Source organism: Theropithecus gelada, chromosome 3 (genome assembly GCF_003255815.1).
Source record: "Theropithecus gelada isolate Dixy chromosome 3, Tgel_1.0, whole genome shotgun sequence".
NCBI classification, from domain to species: domain Eukaryota; kingdom Metazoa; phylum Chordata; class Mammalia; order Primates; family Cercopithecidae; genus Theropithecus; species Theropithecus gelada.
In genome coordinates this window covers 176,015,930-176,032,360 of record NC_037670.1, presented here as the reverse complement: position 1 = coordinate 176,032,360, position 16,431 = coordinate 176,015,930, and the positions used below count along the sequence as shown (strand labels likewise).

General features: G+C 40.7%; 1 protein-coding gene across 1 annotated transcript in view; it reads right to left on the bottom strand.

Annotated features, from left to right (window-relative positions):
* The window catches only part of GALNTL5 (polypeptide N-acetylgalactosaminyltransferase like 5), a 64,809-nt gene that overhangs the window by 39,215 nt on the left and 9,163 nt on the right, over window positions 1–16,431 (bottom strand). The window contains exons 2-3 of the mRNA XM_025380183.1: window positions 13,823–14,108; window positions 10,220–10,340 (exon numbers count right to left, since the gene is read on the bottom strand). Of these exons, the coding sequence (XP_025235968.1) occupies window positions 10,220–10,340; window positions 13,823–14,108 (407 nt within the window). The remainder of the gene's footprint in view (window positions 1–10,219; window positions 10,341–13,822; window positions 14,109–16,431) is intronic.

The following is a 16,431-nucleotide window of genomic DNA, read 5'->3' as shown; positions in this document are numbered from 1 at the left end:
GAAGGGAAGGGAAGGGAAGGGAAGGGAAGGGAAGGGAAGGGAAGGGAAGGGAAGGGAAGAGAAGGGAAGGGAGAGATGTATTGTGAGCTGACCCAAATGTCTCATAGGACCTAGCAACTGCAGCAGCTGGAGCCTTAAGGAATGATTAGAACTAGAGGCTTGAATGACGTCTGGACACTCTCCATCTCTGCTTTTGTGTTTACATCTGGGAAAAATAATAGTAGCAATAACAACCTACTTCCAAGGGCTGTGAAGATGCAATGAATTAACATGTCTACAACACTTAGAGCAGTGCCTGGCATGCAGTAAGTATTCAGATAGAAGGCTCATGACATGATTATCATCTTCCTTTGCAACTGGGCTTGTTTCCACTTCTTCAGTGGGAAATGTGATTGACATCGGCATATCTCATAGGCAAGTACCCAAGGAGAAACTGATGGGACTTTACCTTTTCCAAACAAATATTGACCAGAAAAGATTCATTGGCCCAGCCTGCCATAGGTGCCCATCCCTGGGTTAATCAACTGGGGCCAGAAAATTGAGTCGAAATAAAAAAAATCATTGTTACCACTGCAATCACGTGGAAAGGGGGAAAAACAGTGGGAAAGGAGTCCTGGGCAGGCAATCCTACAGGCATCCTGGACAGTCCCCTCAGGGTACTCACAAAATGAAGTCACCAGGGAAGGAGAGGGCCTTATCCTGGTCTTCATTTTCATCCAAGGCAAGATGAAGACAGAGAAGTCATGTCCACTGAGTGGAACTGACATCAGATTCAAGGGAATGGAGAGTCTGAGGCACAGGGCCAAGGAAGCACCAGAACAGATGGGAATGAGGGCACCTGCACCAACTGCACTTGGGTCTGGAACGGTGAATGGGAAAATGCAGCTGTGCAGAAACATGTGGAAAAATAATTAAAAGACTTAAATGGCTCATGCTTGTCATCCTAGCACTTTGGGAGGCCAAGGCGGAAAGATCACCTGAGGTCAGGGGTTCGAGACCAGCCTGGCCAACATGGCGAAACCCCTTCTCTACTAAAAATACAAAAATGAGCTGGGCGTGGTGGTGCGCTCCTGTAATCCCAGCTTCTCAGGAGGCTGAGGCAGGAGAATCGCTTGAACCCAGAAGGAGGAGGTTGCAGTGAGCCGAGATCGCACCACTGTACTCCAGCCTGGACGACAGATTGAGACTCTGTCTCAAAAAAATATTCCAGTAAGATCGTTGAGTTGTGAGACAGAAAGTAGGAGAGAAAGAGAAAATATGATGCTAGACTGAATTAATGGAAGACCAATACCATGAATAAGAGAAGTGGTGGTCCAGGATGACTTGTGCTGCTAAAATCACATCTCTGATGTTACAGGCAGTCCCAGGTGTATCACTTTAAGAAAACTGGAAATAAACTGCATCCCTTCAGTCTGATGTTGGTGGAGGAGCCTGAAGCTCACATGAGGACCCTTTAGAACCCCAAGAGAACCTAGTGTGTGTGGGTTTCTCAAAAACAGATCAATAAATGTTGCTGTGGTATATCTATAAATACTTTCCTGGCCAGGTGCAGTGACTCATGCCTGTAATCCCAACACTTTGGGAGGCCAAGGTGGGTGGATCACCTGAGGTCAGGAGTTCAAGACCAGCCTGGCTAACATGGTGAAACCCCATTTCTACTAAAAATACAAAAAATTAGCCAGGTGTGGTGGCGGGCGCCTGTAATCCCATCTACTCGGGAGGCTGAGGCAGGAGAATCTCTTGAACCTGGGAGGCGGAGGTTGCAGTGAGCAGAGATGATGCCATTGCACTCTACCTTGGGTAACAAGAGCAAAATTCTGCCCCCCTCCCCGCCAAAAAAAAATCTTTCCTGACCTAAGTAAGCTATTTTTAAGAGTAAAAGGAGGCCAGTCGTGGCGGGATGCCTGAGGCTGAGGTGGGCAGATCATGATGTCAGGAGATTGAGACCATCCAGGAGGCTAACATGGTGAAATGCTGTCTCTACTTTAAAAAAAAAAAAAAAAATTAGCTGGGTGTGGTGGTGGGCACCTGTAGTCCCAGCTACTCAGGAGGCTGCGACAGGAGAATGGTGTGAACCCAGGGGGTGGAGCTTGCAGTGAGCCGAGATGGCACCACTGCACTCCAGCCTGGGCAACAGAGCAAGACTCCATCTCAAAATAATAATAATAAAAGAAAAAAGAGTAAAAGTAATTTGGATGGCCTTTGGTTGTCTTCAGTGAGCTGATCTTATAAATTTGCTAACCTTATACATTGCTGACCTTATACATTAACAATAGTTCAGTACAAAGCAGCACTGTTTTAGACTGAATTGTGTCCTCCAAAATTCATATGGTGAAGTTCTAGTCCCCAGGACCTCAGAATGTGATCCTATTTGGAAAAAGAACTGTTGTAGAGATAATTAGTAAGGTTAGCTCATTAAGGTAGGCCCTAATCCAATATGACTCACGTTCTTACAAAAAGGGGAAATTTGAACACAGAGGCAGACATATACAAAGGGAAGATGGCGTTCAGAGTTATAGGGAGAAGACGGCCATCTACAAGCCAAGGAGAGACGTCTGGAACAGAGCCTTTCTTTACAGCTCTCAGAAGCAACCAATCCTGCCAACACCTTGATTTCAGACTTCTGGCCTCCAAAACTGAGAGAGAATAATTTTTGTTGTCTAAGCTACCCAGCTGATGGTACTTTCTTATAGCAGCCCTACCAAACCAATATTTGGATACCAAATTTTACCATGCATCGGTCTCAGCTGGGGTTCTTGCTGACTGCGGATTCTGATTAAGGAGATCCGGGCTGGGGCCTGAGATTCTGCATGGCTAGCAAGCTCCCAGGGGCTGTCCGTGCTGGTAGTTTTCAGGCCGTATTTTGAGTAGAAATACTCTAGCGGGCACAGGCACTATTACAATGACAATCTTTTGAGTACATTAGAAAAACATGGTGACAGATGACTGATAAACTGATTTGTAAATGGCTATTCATTTGTTCAAATCCTATTTAAAAAAATGGATTTTTCTAAATAATTTTTGGATGAGAGGAAGTTACAAATTGTAAATTATATAGAAATTAAAAATGAAAGCCTACATGTTAAAATCTAAGAGATATGGCTAAAATTTAAATCAGAATAAAATGAATATTTATAAATGTATTATTATACCACAAAGTGGTAAAATAATTAAACTAACCTTATAAACTAGCAAGAAAAACAGGATAAACCAAATGAAATAAAAATGAACCAGTAAAGATAACTAGGAATTAATGAACTGGAAGACAAAAAAGTAAAATTGGTAAGCATAATCAAAAGTTGGTTTTTTGAAAGACAAAACAATGCACATCAAGCTTAAAAAGAGAGTGGGAAAATATACAATAAAAAAATGAGAAAGAAGGTATGGTACCAGTGCAGATAATAATAATTAGGGAAAATAAGATACACAACTTTTTGCCAATAAATTTGAAAAATAGGTGGAAAAAAGTTTTATTACAATAGTGTCCTAAAAAGCCTCTAGAAATAGAAAGCTTGAGTAGAACAATAACCTTAGAGTAATCTGCAAGTTTATCAATATCTACCACTAAAAAATGCACTGGTGATTCATAATTACCAAGCAAGTGCTATTTCAGCATAGTAGGTAATTATCATATTATCCCAACTATTTTAGAGAGTCAAAAACTTTCAAATTCATTTTATAAAGCCAGTATAAGTCTGATATCAAAATCTGATGAAGACAACACAAAAAAGAAAAACATAAATCAGGATTTTAAAAACTTGAATCATACAGAGACTATTTTTTGGAGAGAAAATAAGTTCTTAACCTCCAGAGATGAATTGTTACTTTAATGTTTCTTAAATATGTGAACTTACGAGCTCAGAAGCTCCTTGTGCTCATAAGTTTGTACACGGCTATAAATAAAACAGTTAAAAATAATGAAATATGGCTAGAAGAGTTAAAATCAAATTAATAAATTAATTTTAATTTCAGGTTGGGTTTTGCTGAAATGACATCACCACTTATAACATATTTTCTACTTGTTATAGGAAAGTTTCTTAATTTGACTAGATTTTCCTACTATGTAGTATGTGTTTGCTTAAATCTCTCAGTCCTATTTTTGTATTTGAAATACTGTTTTAAAAAATTCTATTGGCCATACTGTAAAGTAACTTCTCATAACATATAATTTAGGCATTTGGTCTGCCTCTGTTTGACATCATTTGTATAATGTACCTATTAAGTTTACTAATACTTTTCTCATTACCTACTGAAATTCAGTGACAATAGTAACAGGCTGTCCTCCTGTATAAGTGTATATTAATTAAAAATAATAGGCCAGGTACAGTGGCTCATGCCTGTAATCCCAGCACTTTGGGAGGCCAACGTGGTTGGATCACCTGAGGTCAGGAGATCGAGACCAGCCTGACCAACATGGAGAAATCCCATCTCTACTAAAAATACAAAAATTAGCTGGGTGTGATGGCACATGCCTGTAATCCCAGCTACTCAGGAGGCAGAGGCAGGAGAATCACTTGAACCTGGAGGCAGAGGTTGCAGTGAGCTGAGATCGTGCCATCGCTCTCCAGCCTGGGCAACAGAGTGAAACTCCATCTCAAAAAATATATGTATGTAAGTGGGAAGATGGAATTTTAGAATTCTCATGGAGAATCTCATTAAGAATTTGCAGACTTCTGAAAATACATACATAAATCTTGATTTGAATAACATGATTAAAAAAACAAGACCTAACTTATGCTGCCTATGAGAAACTCACTTCCCCTTTAAGGATATAGCAGGATTAAAAGTGATGAGACGGAAAAAGATATTTCACACAAATGGAAACCAAAAGAGAGCAGAGTGTACTTATACTGAAGTAAAATAGTAACTTTAAAAAGAGATAAAACAGGTCATTTTACAGTGATAAGGGGCCCATTTCATCAAGAAGATATAACAATATTATATTGCCAGTTGGTAATATAATACCAAGATATAACATCAAGAAGACATATTGTAAATTTGTCTGCACCCAACATCACAGAATCTAAATACATAAAGCAAATATTAATAATCTGAAGTGAGCGATAGACTGCAATAAAATAATAGTAGGGGACTTCAATACCCCACTTACAACTATGTACAGATCATCCAGACAGAAAATCAATAAGGAAACACTGGGCTTCAACTATACTTTAGATCAAATGGAGCTAACAGACACATATGAGCATTTTATTCAACAGCTGAAGAGCATATATTTCTTCTTTGGTGCACATAGAATATCCTCCAGGATTGATCAAATATTAGGCCACAGAACAAGTCTTAACAATTTAAGATTGAAATCACATCAAGTATCTTTTCTGATCACAATGGTATGAAAACTAGAAATCAATAATGGGACAAATTTCAGAAAACTCACAAATATATGGAAATTAAACAACATGTTCCTAAACAACCAAGGGGCCAAAGAAGAAATTTTTAAAAAGACATTAAAATGGAAATTAAAAATATCTTGACAAATGGAAATGAAAAAACATACTAAAACATATGGGATGCAGCAAAAGCAGTACTAAGTTTGGGGATTATAGGAATAAATACCTATATCAAAGCAAAAGAAGTTTCCAAATACACAACCTAATGTTATACCTGAAGGAACAAGAAAAAGATGAGCAGACTAAGCCCAAATTTAGTAAAAGAAAGAAAATGACAAAGATAAGTGCAGAAATAAATGAAATAGAGATTAGGAAAACAATAGAAAAGACAAACCAAACAAAGAGTTGGGTTTTTAAAAGGATAAGCAAATTTGACAAACCTTTAGCTAGACTAAGAAAAAACAAGACTCAAAAAAATAAGACCAGAAGTGAAAGAGGAGATCTAATTGATATCACAGAAATACAGAGAATCATAAAAGACCGCTATGAAAAAGTATATGCCAACAAATTGGATAACCTAGGAGAAATGAATAAATTCCCAGAAACATATAACATATCAAGACTGAATCAAGAAGAAATTGAAAATCTGAACAGACCGAAAATGGGTAAGGGCATTCAATCAGAAATAAAAATTTCTTACCAAAGAAAACCCCAGGACCTAATGGGTTCACTGCTGAATTTATTTAAAGAATAAATACCAATTCTTTTCAAATGCTTCCAAAAAATTGAGGAAGAAACACTTCCAAACTCATTTTATGAGACCAAATTATATTTTTTTGAAAAGTAAGGCAAAGCTAAAATGAAAATTCCACTTAATGAAATAATATGGCTATTACAATAATGGCTAAAAACCTGGTTGGACTCCAGATAGTGGTAGCTACTCTTAGAAGTTAATTTTTAAACATAGTAGTGGGTTCTTTGTACAGAATTGAATTTCCTATTAAATAAAGTTATAGTTTAAATATTAAAACTGCCAAGTCCACTTTTCTTTTTGGACAAATCTCTCTAAACTTTGTTTTTCTGAACAGTAATCATGTGATGGGGGAAGGGAAGCAAAAACAATCACACTATTTTAGAAGGTGAGATTTAGGAAGAACAAATGATGATACAGAGAGAAATTCATAACATAAAAGATATTTTAAAATGTTGACCTTTGTAGTAAATATTCAGTTCAGTGAAATATTGTTCTCCATATTAATACCATGTTCTATGGTTTGAGTAAATTTAAGTTTTTTATTTTATCATGACCCAGATACATTGTGTAATCATGTACAAACTCCACGTCTCTTGAGTGTACCACATCATAAGTGATATCTGTGGCTTCAAATGTTTGTGTTGCACACAGGTTGCAACAAGGCAAAGTGGCCCTGCTTTCTCCTGTTTCATGGATATTCCTTAATGTAAGTATTTCTCATTTAGTTAAAGGAGAATATTGGCCCTTTTTCTCTGGAAACCATCAGAACTTAAAACAAACTAAAAACGCATTAGCACATACACACTACAACATAGATGAACCTTGAGGGCATCGTGCTAAGCAAAATAAGCCAGTCACAAAAAAAGACAAATACTGTATGATTCCACTTATATGAGGTACTTAAAGTAATCAAATTCATAGACGCACAAAGTAGAATGGTGATTGTCAGGAAGTGTTGGGGTTGGGAAATGGAGAGTTGTTGTTTATTGGGTACTATATTACTTCGTTTTCACATTGCTATAAAGATACCACCTGAGACTGGGTAATTTCTAAACAAAAGAGGTTTAATTGACTCACAGTTCCACATGGTTGGGGAGGCCTTGGGAAACTTACAGTCATGGCCGAAGGTGAGGGGGAAGCAAGGTACATTTTACATGGCAGCAGGAGAGAGAGCGAGCATGGGGGAAGCTACCACTTTAAAAACCATCAGGTCTCATGAGAAGTCTCTCACTATCATGAGAACAGCATGGGGGAAACCACCTCCATGATCCAATCACCTCCCACCTGCTCCCTCCCTCGACACCTGAGGATTACAATTCAACATGAGATTTGGGTGGGGACAAAGAGCCAAACCATATCATTCTGCCCCTGACCCCTCCCAAATATCATTTCACATTTCAAAACCAATCATGCTTTCCTAACAGTCACCCAAAGTATTAACTCATTCCAGGATTAACCTAAAAATCCAAGTCCAAAGTCTCATCTGAGACAAGTCCCTTCCTCCTACGAGCCTGTAAAATAAGAATCAAGTTAGTTATTTTCAAGATACAATGGGGGTACAGGCATTGGATAAATATTCCCATTCCAAATGGGAGAAATTGGTCAAAACAAAGGGACCACAGGCCCCATGCAAGTCTGAAACCCAGTGGGGCAGACATTAAATCTTTGCGTGTGTGTGTGTGTGTGTGTGTGTGTGACAGAACTCGCTCTGTCACCCAGGCTGGAGTGCAGTGGTGTGAACTCAGCCTACTGCAACCTCTGCTGGCTGGGTTGAAGCAATTCTCCTGCCTCAGCCTCCTGAGTAGCTGGGACTACAGGCATGCACCACCATGCCTGGCTAATTTCTTTTTGTATTTTTAGTAGAGATGGGGTTTCACCATGCTGGCCAGGCTGGTCTTGAACTCCTGACCTCATGATCTGCCTGCCTCAGCCTCCCAAAGTGCTGGGATTATAGGCAAGAGCCACAGTGCCTGGCCCCTTAATCTTAAAGCTCTGAAATGATCTCCTTTGACTCCAAGTCTCACATCCAGGGCACACTGATGCAAGGGGTGGGCTCCCAAGGGCTTGGGCAGTTCTGCTCCTGTGGCTGTGCAGGCTACATCCCCCACAGCTGCTTTCAAGGGCTGGTGTTGAGTGCCTGTGTCTTTTCCAAGTGCATGGTGCAAGCTATCGGTGGATCTACGATTCTGGGGTCTGGAAGAAGGTGGTCCTCTTCTCACAGCTCCACTAGGCATTGCCCCAGTGGGGACTATGTTTGGTGTCTCCATCCCCACATTTCCCCTCTGCATTACCCTAGTAGAGGTTCTCCACAAGGGCTCTGCCCCTGCAGCAGGCTTCTGCCTGGATATCCAGGTGTTTCCATATATCCTCTGAATTCTAGGTGGAGGCTCCCAAAGCTCAACTCTTGTCTTCTGTGCACCACAGGCCCAATACCACATGGAAGCCACCAAGGCTTGGAACTTGCAACCTCTGAAACCACAGCCTTAGTTATACTTTGGCCCCTTTTGGCTGTGGCTGGAGCTGGAGTGGCTGGGACACAGGGCACCTTGACCCAACGCTGTACAGAACAGCAGGGCCCTGGGCCTGGCCAACAAAATTGTTTTTCCTTCTAGGCCTCTGGGCCTGTGATGGAGGAGTTGCCATGAAGATCTCTGAAATGCCCTGGAGACATTTTCCCCATTGTCTTGGCTATTAACATTCAGCTCCTCATTACTTATGCAAATTTTCACAGCTGGATTGGGCTTGAATTTCTCCCCAGAAAGTGGGTTTTTCTTTTCTACTATATGGTCAGCTGCAAATTTTCCAAACCTCATGTTCAAAGTTCCATAGATCTCCAGAGTAGGGGCAAAATGCCACCAGTCTCTTTGCTAAAGCATAACAAGAGTCACCTTTACTCCATTTATCAACAAGTTCCTCATCTCCATCTGAGACCACCTCAGCCTGGACTTCATTGTCCTTATCACTATCAACATTTTGACCAAAGCCATTCAACAAGTCTCTAGGAAATTCCAAACTTTCCCACATCTTCCCCTTTTCTTCTGAGACCTCCAGTCTATTCCAACCACTGTCTGTTACCCTGTTCCCAAGTTGCTTCCACATTTTTAGGTATCTTTATAGCAGTGCCCCACTCCTGGTACCAATTTTCTATATTAATCCATTTTCACACTGCTATAAAGATGCTACCTGAGACTGGGTAATTGCTAAACAAAAGAGGTTTAATTGACTCAGTTCCACATGGCTGGGAAGCCTCAGAAAACTTACAATCATGGTAGGAGGCGAAGTGAAAGCAAGGCACGTCTTACATGGTGGCAGGAGAGAGAGAGAGAGAGAGAGAATGCAGGGGAAACTACTACTTTTAAAATCATCAGATCTCATGAGAACTCCCTCACTATCAAGAGAACAGCATGAGGGAAACCACCCCCATGATCCAATCACCTTCTACCAGGTCCCTCCCTTGACACCTGGGATTACAACTCAAGATAAGATTTGGGTGGGGACATAGACCCAAACCATACCAGGTACAGAATTTCAGTTTGGGATGGTGAGAGAGTTCTGGAGATGGATGGTATCGATGGCTGCACAATGTGAATGTCTGTATTGTATATTTTAAAAGGATTAAAATGGCAAATTTTATGTTATGTTTATTTTATATAACATAATTAATGATTATGTTAACCATTAACATAATAATTATTAATACAACAATTGAAGGAACAATTTTTTTGAAAAAAGTAAAATTTTGGGGAAAAAAAGGTAGCTGTCCAGAGCATTTTCTATCAGGAATGAATGCCCCTTTGGCCAGAAGCCCATATTGGTGATTTAATAAAAAGATCTGTGGCTAACTCAATTCTTGGAAACCTCTAGAACACATTTTGTGCCCATGAAGAAGATACTCTCTACACTATAAGCATTAGAATCTTGAAATAGAATCTTGACATTATCTGACTTCAAGTCCTAAAAATAGGAATCTATGACATTTCTAGTATGCTAAAATTAAAATCTGGTTGGTAACTTTTTAATCTATCTATCTATCTATCTATCTATCTATCTATCTATCTATCTACCTACCTACCTACCTACCTATCTAGAGAATGAGAGAAAGAGAGAGAGAACATACATTTTATTCCTGGTATCTGGCACTTCTCTTTCGATGCCCAAGCTTCTACTGATAATCACATTAAATCCGTATTTTAAAAGTTCTTTATGAAGTTCTGGGTTTGTATGGTTAAAATCCATACCTGCAAGAAAAAGTAATTAGAGTTGTATAAGTAAAGGCTTACTAGCAGTGATGCAGGAAAGGAAAGATCTAGAATAACCAAAATAATTTTTTAAAAGAACCAGAATAGAATTCAGAAATCGATCTGTGCAAAAATGGTCAAATAATTCTTGGCAAAGGCGAGTGTTTTAGTACGTTTTGCATTGCTATAAAGGAATACCTGAGGCTGGGTAATTTATAAAGAAAAGAGATGTATTTGGCTCACAGTTCTGCAGGCTGTGCAAGAAGCATTGGGCCGGCATCTACTTCTGGTGGGGACCTCAGGAAGCTTCCAATCTTGGCAGGAGGTAAAGAGGAAACAGGCAAGTCACACGGTGAGAGTGGGAGCAAGGAGCGGGAGATGCCAGGCTTTTGAAACGACCAGCTTTCCCATGAGCTAATAGAAGGAGAGCTCATTACTGTAGGCAGGAACCAAGCCATTCACGAGTGATCTGCCCATGTAACCCAAACACATCCTGCCAGGCTCCATATTAAACACTGTGGGCCAAATTTCAACATGAGACATGGAGGGATAAATATTCTGATTTTATCAGTGGGGAAAGGGGAGTTTATCAACAAATGGTGTTGGATCAACTGGATATCTGTAGAAAATAACCTGTATGTGATGGTCCATTTTCAATTCTAAGTGCCCTAGTATAGGTTTAAGCAGGCTACATGGAAATAAAGAGATAAAGAAGCAGAATGTACTGAGCCACCCCCATCCCCCGCCCCTTCCTGCTCTCCCTTTCACCCAGTAGCCAGGCGTCTATTGGTCGGGGCCCCCTCAACTACCCCCTCCCCACCCACCAAATAATTTAGTTTTGGAGCCGGGCGCGGTGGCTCATGCCTGTAATCCCAGCACTTTCAGAGGCCGAGGTGGGCAGATCACGAGGTGAGGAGATCGGGACCATCCTGGCTAACACGGTGAAACCCCCTCTCTACTGAACAAACAAACAAACAAAAAAATAAAAATAAAAAAGAAAGAAATACAAAAAAAAATACAAAAAATTACAGGAGGCAGGCACCTGTAGTCCCAGCTACTTGGGAGGCTGAGGCAGGAGAATGGCGTGAACCCAGGAAGCGGAGCTTGCAGTGAGCCAATAGCGCGCCACTGCACTCCAGCCTGGGCGACAGAGCGAGACTCGTCTCAAAAACAAAACAAAACAAAACAAAAAAAAAGAATTTAGTTTTGGTTAGCTTGCAACATATGTAAATATATCCTTTCTTATCAGCTAAGTGCAGCCACTAGGGCCATAAATCAAATGTTTGAAGGGTCCTGAGAGAGTTGCAGTGCATTGTGGGCTGCAATAAAATGCAGCACAAAGACCCTAAAGAACATACTTGAAGCCCCTGCCTAACAATCAATAGGCAACGTCCGGGAAGATCGTGACCCCACAGTACTCAGTCTATGAGGAAGGGGGAGGGATCTGCGCACTAGGGGATAAATTGCTTGTTGAAACTGTGCGGGGTGTGTCTGCGTGCCAGACACCCGATCTCGCATCACTGCCATTAAAAGTCTCACTTCCGCTATTCTCTGGGTCTCTGAGTCCATTCTTTGGGTTTGGATGGATGAGTTTGTTTCTCACAATATCCATGTGGAAAAAGTGAGCATTTATTCTTACCCTACATCATCACAACAATTAACTTGAAATAGATCATGGCCCTAATGTGAAACCTAAAACTTTAAATTCATTTTCAAAAGAAAACAGAATGAAATCTTTGTGAACTTGAGGTTAGCAAAGGTTTCTCAAATGAAACATAAAAACCATAAATCATACAAGAAAAGCATCAAAATATAACATTGTGAGGCATTTTGGGGACTTATGAAATAAAAACCCCCAAATTTTAAAATGTAAAATTGTGCTTTTTTAATAATGCCATTAAAAAGAATAAAAAGACAAGCTACAGATTTGTCCAAAACATTTGAAACTCACATATCAAGAAACTTGAATTTAGAATATATAAAGAAGTCTTAAAAATTAAGAAGAAAAACATCCCATTTAAAAATAGACAAAAGACTCCAAAAGACACTTTACAAAAGAAGGTATATGAGTGGTTATCAAGCACATGAAAAGGTGCTCAAAATCATTAGTCATCAGGGAAATACAAATTAAGACCAAAGTGATGGCCTTACTCACCCATTAGAATAACTAAAATTTTAAAACTGGACCATGTCAAGTGTTAGCAAAGATCCAGAGAACACGGGATTCTCGCACGCTCATATAAAGTGGCCCAGCTACTTTGGGAACCAGTTTGGCCATCCCAATACTTGTTTCACTTGGCAGAGAATCAGGTTCTACTCACATCCCAGAAAACAACGCTGTCCCCGGGCACTCATCCTTGGTTTGCTGTTTCTCTCCTTTCTGTCACCATCCGATAGGTAAGACTGAGAGCCAGAATTAGAGTGTGACCTCGGGGCAATGAGCAGCAGACCTGCCAAGGGGCTGTCGTGTGTCACACGCTGGAGTAGTGCTTAGGGTAGGGTTTCAGGCCCACACCTACCTGGTCATCTAGCGGGAGGGCCGTTCAGAGCAGGGATCCACAGAAATAGTAGGCCTGTGTGTTAAGGCTTTAATTTCTACTCTCATTTTCTTCATCTTTCTTTGGGTTTATTTTGTTCAACTGGGTCTTCATATTTGTATTTTATTTATTTTTTATTTTTTTGAGACAGCATCTAACTCTGTTGCCCAGGCTGGAGTGCAGTGGCCCAATCATAGCTCGCTGTAACCTTGAATTCCTGGGCTCAAGCGATCCTTCCACCTCAGCTCTCCAAGTAGCTGGGACTATAGGCATGCACCACCACACCTGGCTAGTTATTATTATTATTTTTGTTGAGTTGGGGTCTTGCTATGTTCCCCAGGCAGGTCTTGAACTCCTGGCCTCAAGTGATCCTCCTGCCTCTGCCTCCCAAATTGTCGAGATTACATGTGTGAGCCACCGTGCCTGGCAAAATTAGATCTTCATGTGTGGGAACATGGGAAAATAATCTTACATAGTGATGAGGGAAAAAAGCAAGTTCCAAAATGATATGTATATCAGAATATCTAAAAATATATTAAAAACATAGAACACAATATTTTGCTTAGGAATAATATACAGAGGAAGTGGAAGGACATGCAGGAGAAAGACACGCATCACTTCAGGTCAGACCACCTCTGAGGGCGGCGTGGGGACGGGAGGGAGGTAGGGTTTTTACGGTACTATTACAACTTATTTCTTGGAAAAACAGAAATCTATCTGAAGCGAATATAGCAAAACTATATTTAAAATGATAAATTTAAGTGGTAAATACACGCATACTTGTTTATTATTTTCTATGTATAGATACATACAGGTATATAAAATAATTTATAACTTAAAAAGTAAATTGCTTTAAAAAGGACATTCTCATACTCTTCCAAATATTAAATATTATGGTATATTTTCCCCTTAGAATGGCTCATGGAAAAAAATCCAAATACTTACCTAACGTAGACTCTGCTTTATCTTCATCAGTCCTTTTGACTATTACATGCGGTTTTGGTATTTGGTCTGAGCCATAGATAATTTGCTGATGCACTTTTTTTCCAGGAGACCAAGCTGACAGAGGCTCATGGCTTTTCTTCTGCCAGTTGCTCACATGATTATGGTGCAAATATATGAATAACAGAGCAGTCCAGATCCCAAATGTCAAGGACCCATAGAATAAACAGCGAATTATGGCGTTTCTCATTGTAAACCTAGCATTTTCAAAGGTCCATTTTTCAATTTCCTAAATCTGAATGATTTAAGAGAAGCAGTATTAGATATTCCAATGGTTTGTAAATCACCTACTTGGCTTAAATTCCATTTTTAGTGTTTTAAAAACAACCACGTTGATTGTCCTTATCATATACATAAAGTGTGTCCTTATTTCTATTAGCACAAATTCCTAAAACTGATATTCCTAAGATTACTTGACATCAAAATGTATAACATGCTAATAAAACATACAGTGTCATTTCAAGACATTGGCCCATACTCCTGTACATATAGGAAATACCATCAAAGAAGGCTTTCTCATCCCTTATCCATATCCAGTCCACCTCGGAGTGATAGTATGGATCTCTAAAAAATCTGATTTGACATCAAGCAGCTTGTTAAAAATGTAAAAACACGGCCGGGCGCGGTGGCTCAAGCCTGTAATCCCAGCACTTTGGGAGGCTGAGACTGGCGGATCACGAGGTCAGGAGATTAAGACCATCCTGGCTAACCCGGTGAAACCCCGTCTCTACTAAAAAATACAAAAAACTAACCGGGCGAGGTGGCGAGTGCCTGTAGTCCCAGCTACTCGGGAGGCTGAGGCAGGAGAATGGCGTAAACCCGGGAGGCGGAGCTTGCAGTGAGCTGAGATCCGGCCACTGCACTCCAGGCTGGGGGACAGAGCGAGACTCTGTCTCCAAAAAAAAAAAAGGAAAAACACACAATGTCACATGCTGGAAATAAAGGGAGCAATGAGTACCATGGCCCACTGCTGATGGATGGCACAATGGTACAATCGTTTTGGGGATATCTAGTCACGTTGAAGATATGTATATGATATGATGAAGCAGTTCCATCCTTAGGGATATATCCTAAAGAGACTCGTAAGTTGGCCAGGCGCAGTGGCTCACGCCTGTAATCCCAGCACTTTGGGAGGCCGAGGCCGGTGGATCACGAGGTCAGGAGATCGAGACCATCCTGGCTAATACGGTGAAACCCCGTCTCTACTAAAAAAAAAAAAAAATTAGCCGGGTGTGGCGGCGGGCGCCTGTAGTCCCAGCTACACGGGAGCCTGAGGCAGGAGAATGGCGGAAATCCGGGAGGCGGAGCTTGCAATGAGCTGAGATCACTGCCACTGCACTCCAGCCCGGGTGACAGAGCACAGCAAGACTCCCTCTCAAACAAACAAACAAAAGAGACTCATAAGTTGCAGCTGTCATCTAAAGAGATGTATCATGAGACAGGTACAAGAATGTTTATTGAAGTAATGTTTGTCATAGTGAAAACTAGACACTGGCCGGGCATGGTGGCCCACGCCTGTAATCCCAGTACTTTGGCAGGCCAAGGCAGGTGGATCACCTGAAGTTAGGAGTTCAAGACCAGCTTAGCCAATATGGTGAAACCCTGTCTCTAGTAAAAATACAGAAAATTAGCCGGGCATTGTGGCCGGCGCCTGTAATCCCAGCTACTTGGGAGGCTGAGGCAGGAACGTCGCTTAAACCTGGGAAGCAGAGGTTGCAGTGAGCCAAGATCACACCACTGCACTCTAGCCTGGGCAACAAGAGTGAAACTCTGTCTCAAAAAAAAAAAAAAGAAAGAAAGAAAAAAAGAAAACTAGACACAGCTGAAGTTTCCCTCAACAGGAGAACTAATAAAGCGAGGCTACTCTTTCAATGATGGAAATGAATCTGCTGAAGCTATGTGCACTGGTGCTGTAAAGTCTAAAAACGTCATGTGCGAAAAGCAAGTACAGTGGGATATAAATCTGGAAAACATGAAAAAGAGTGCTATTATTTATGGTACACCAATATGTAGCAAATGCATGGTAAAAAAAAATGCATGTGAATGATGTACACAAATTTACATAATAGTGATTTTATATATATATATATAAAATAGTGAATTTACATAACAGTGATTACCTTCATGGTGGAGGGGAGGAGAATAAAGAACTCCTACTGTATCTTTTTTTTTTTTGAGACAGGGTCTCACTCCCCTCACCCAGGCTAGAGTGCAGTGGCACAAACATGGCTCACTGCAGCCTCAACCTTCTGAGCCCAAGTGATCCTCCTACCACAGCTTCCTGAATAGCTGAGAACACAGGCACATGCCACCATGTGTGGGTAATTATCATTATTATTATTATTATTTGATATAGACAAGGTCCCACTGTGTTGCCCAGGCTGGCCTCGAACTCCTGGACTCAAGCAATTCTGCTGCCTTAGCCTCACAAATGTGGGGATTACAGGTGTGAGCCACCATGTCCAGCCTCCTACTGTTAATGCTGACTTTTTAAAAAAGCTCTGAAGAAAATGTGGCAAAATGATGTGATTTGATTGAGCTTGATAAATGAG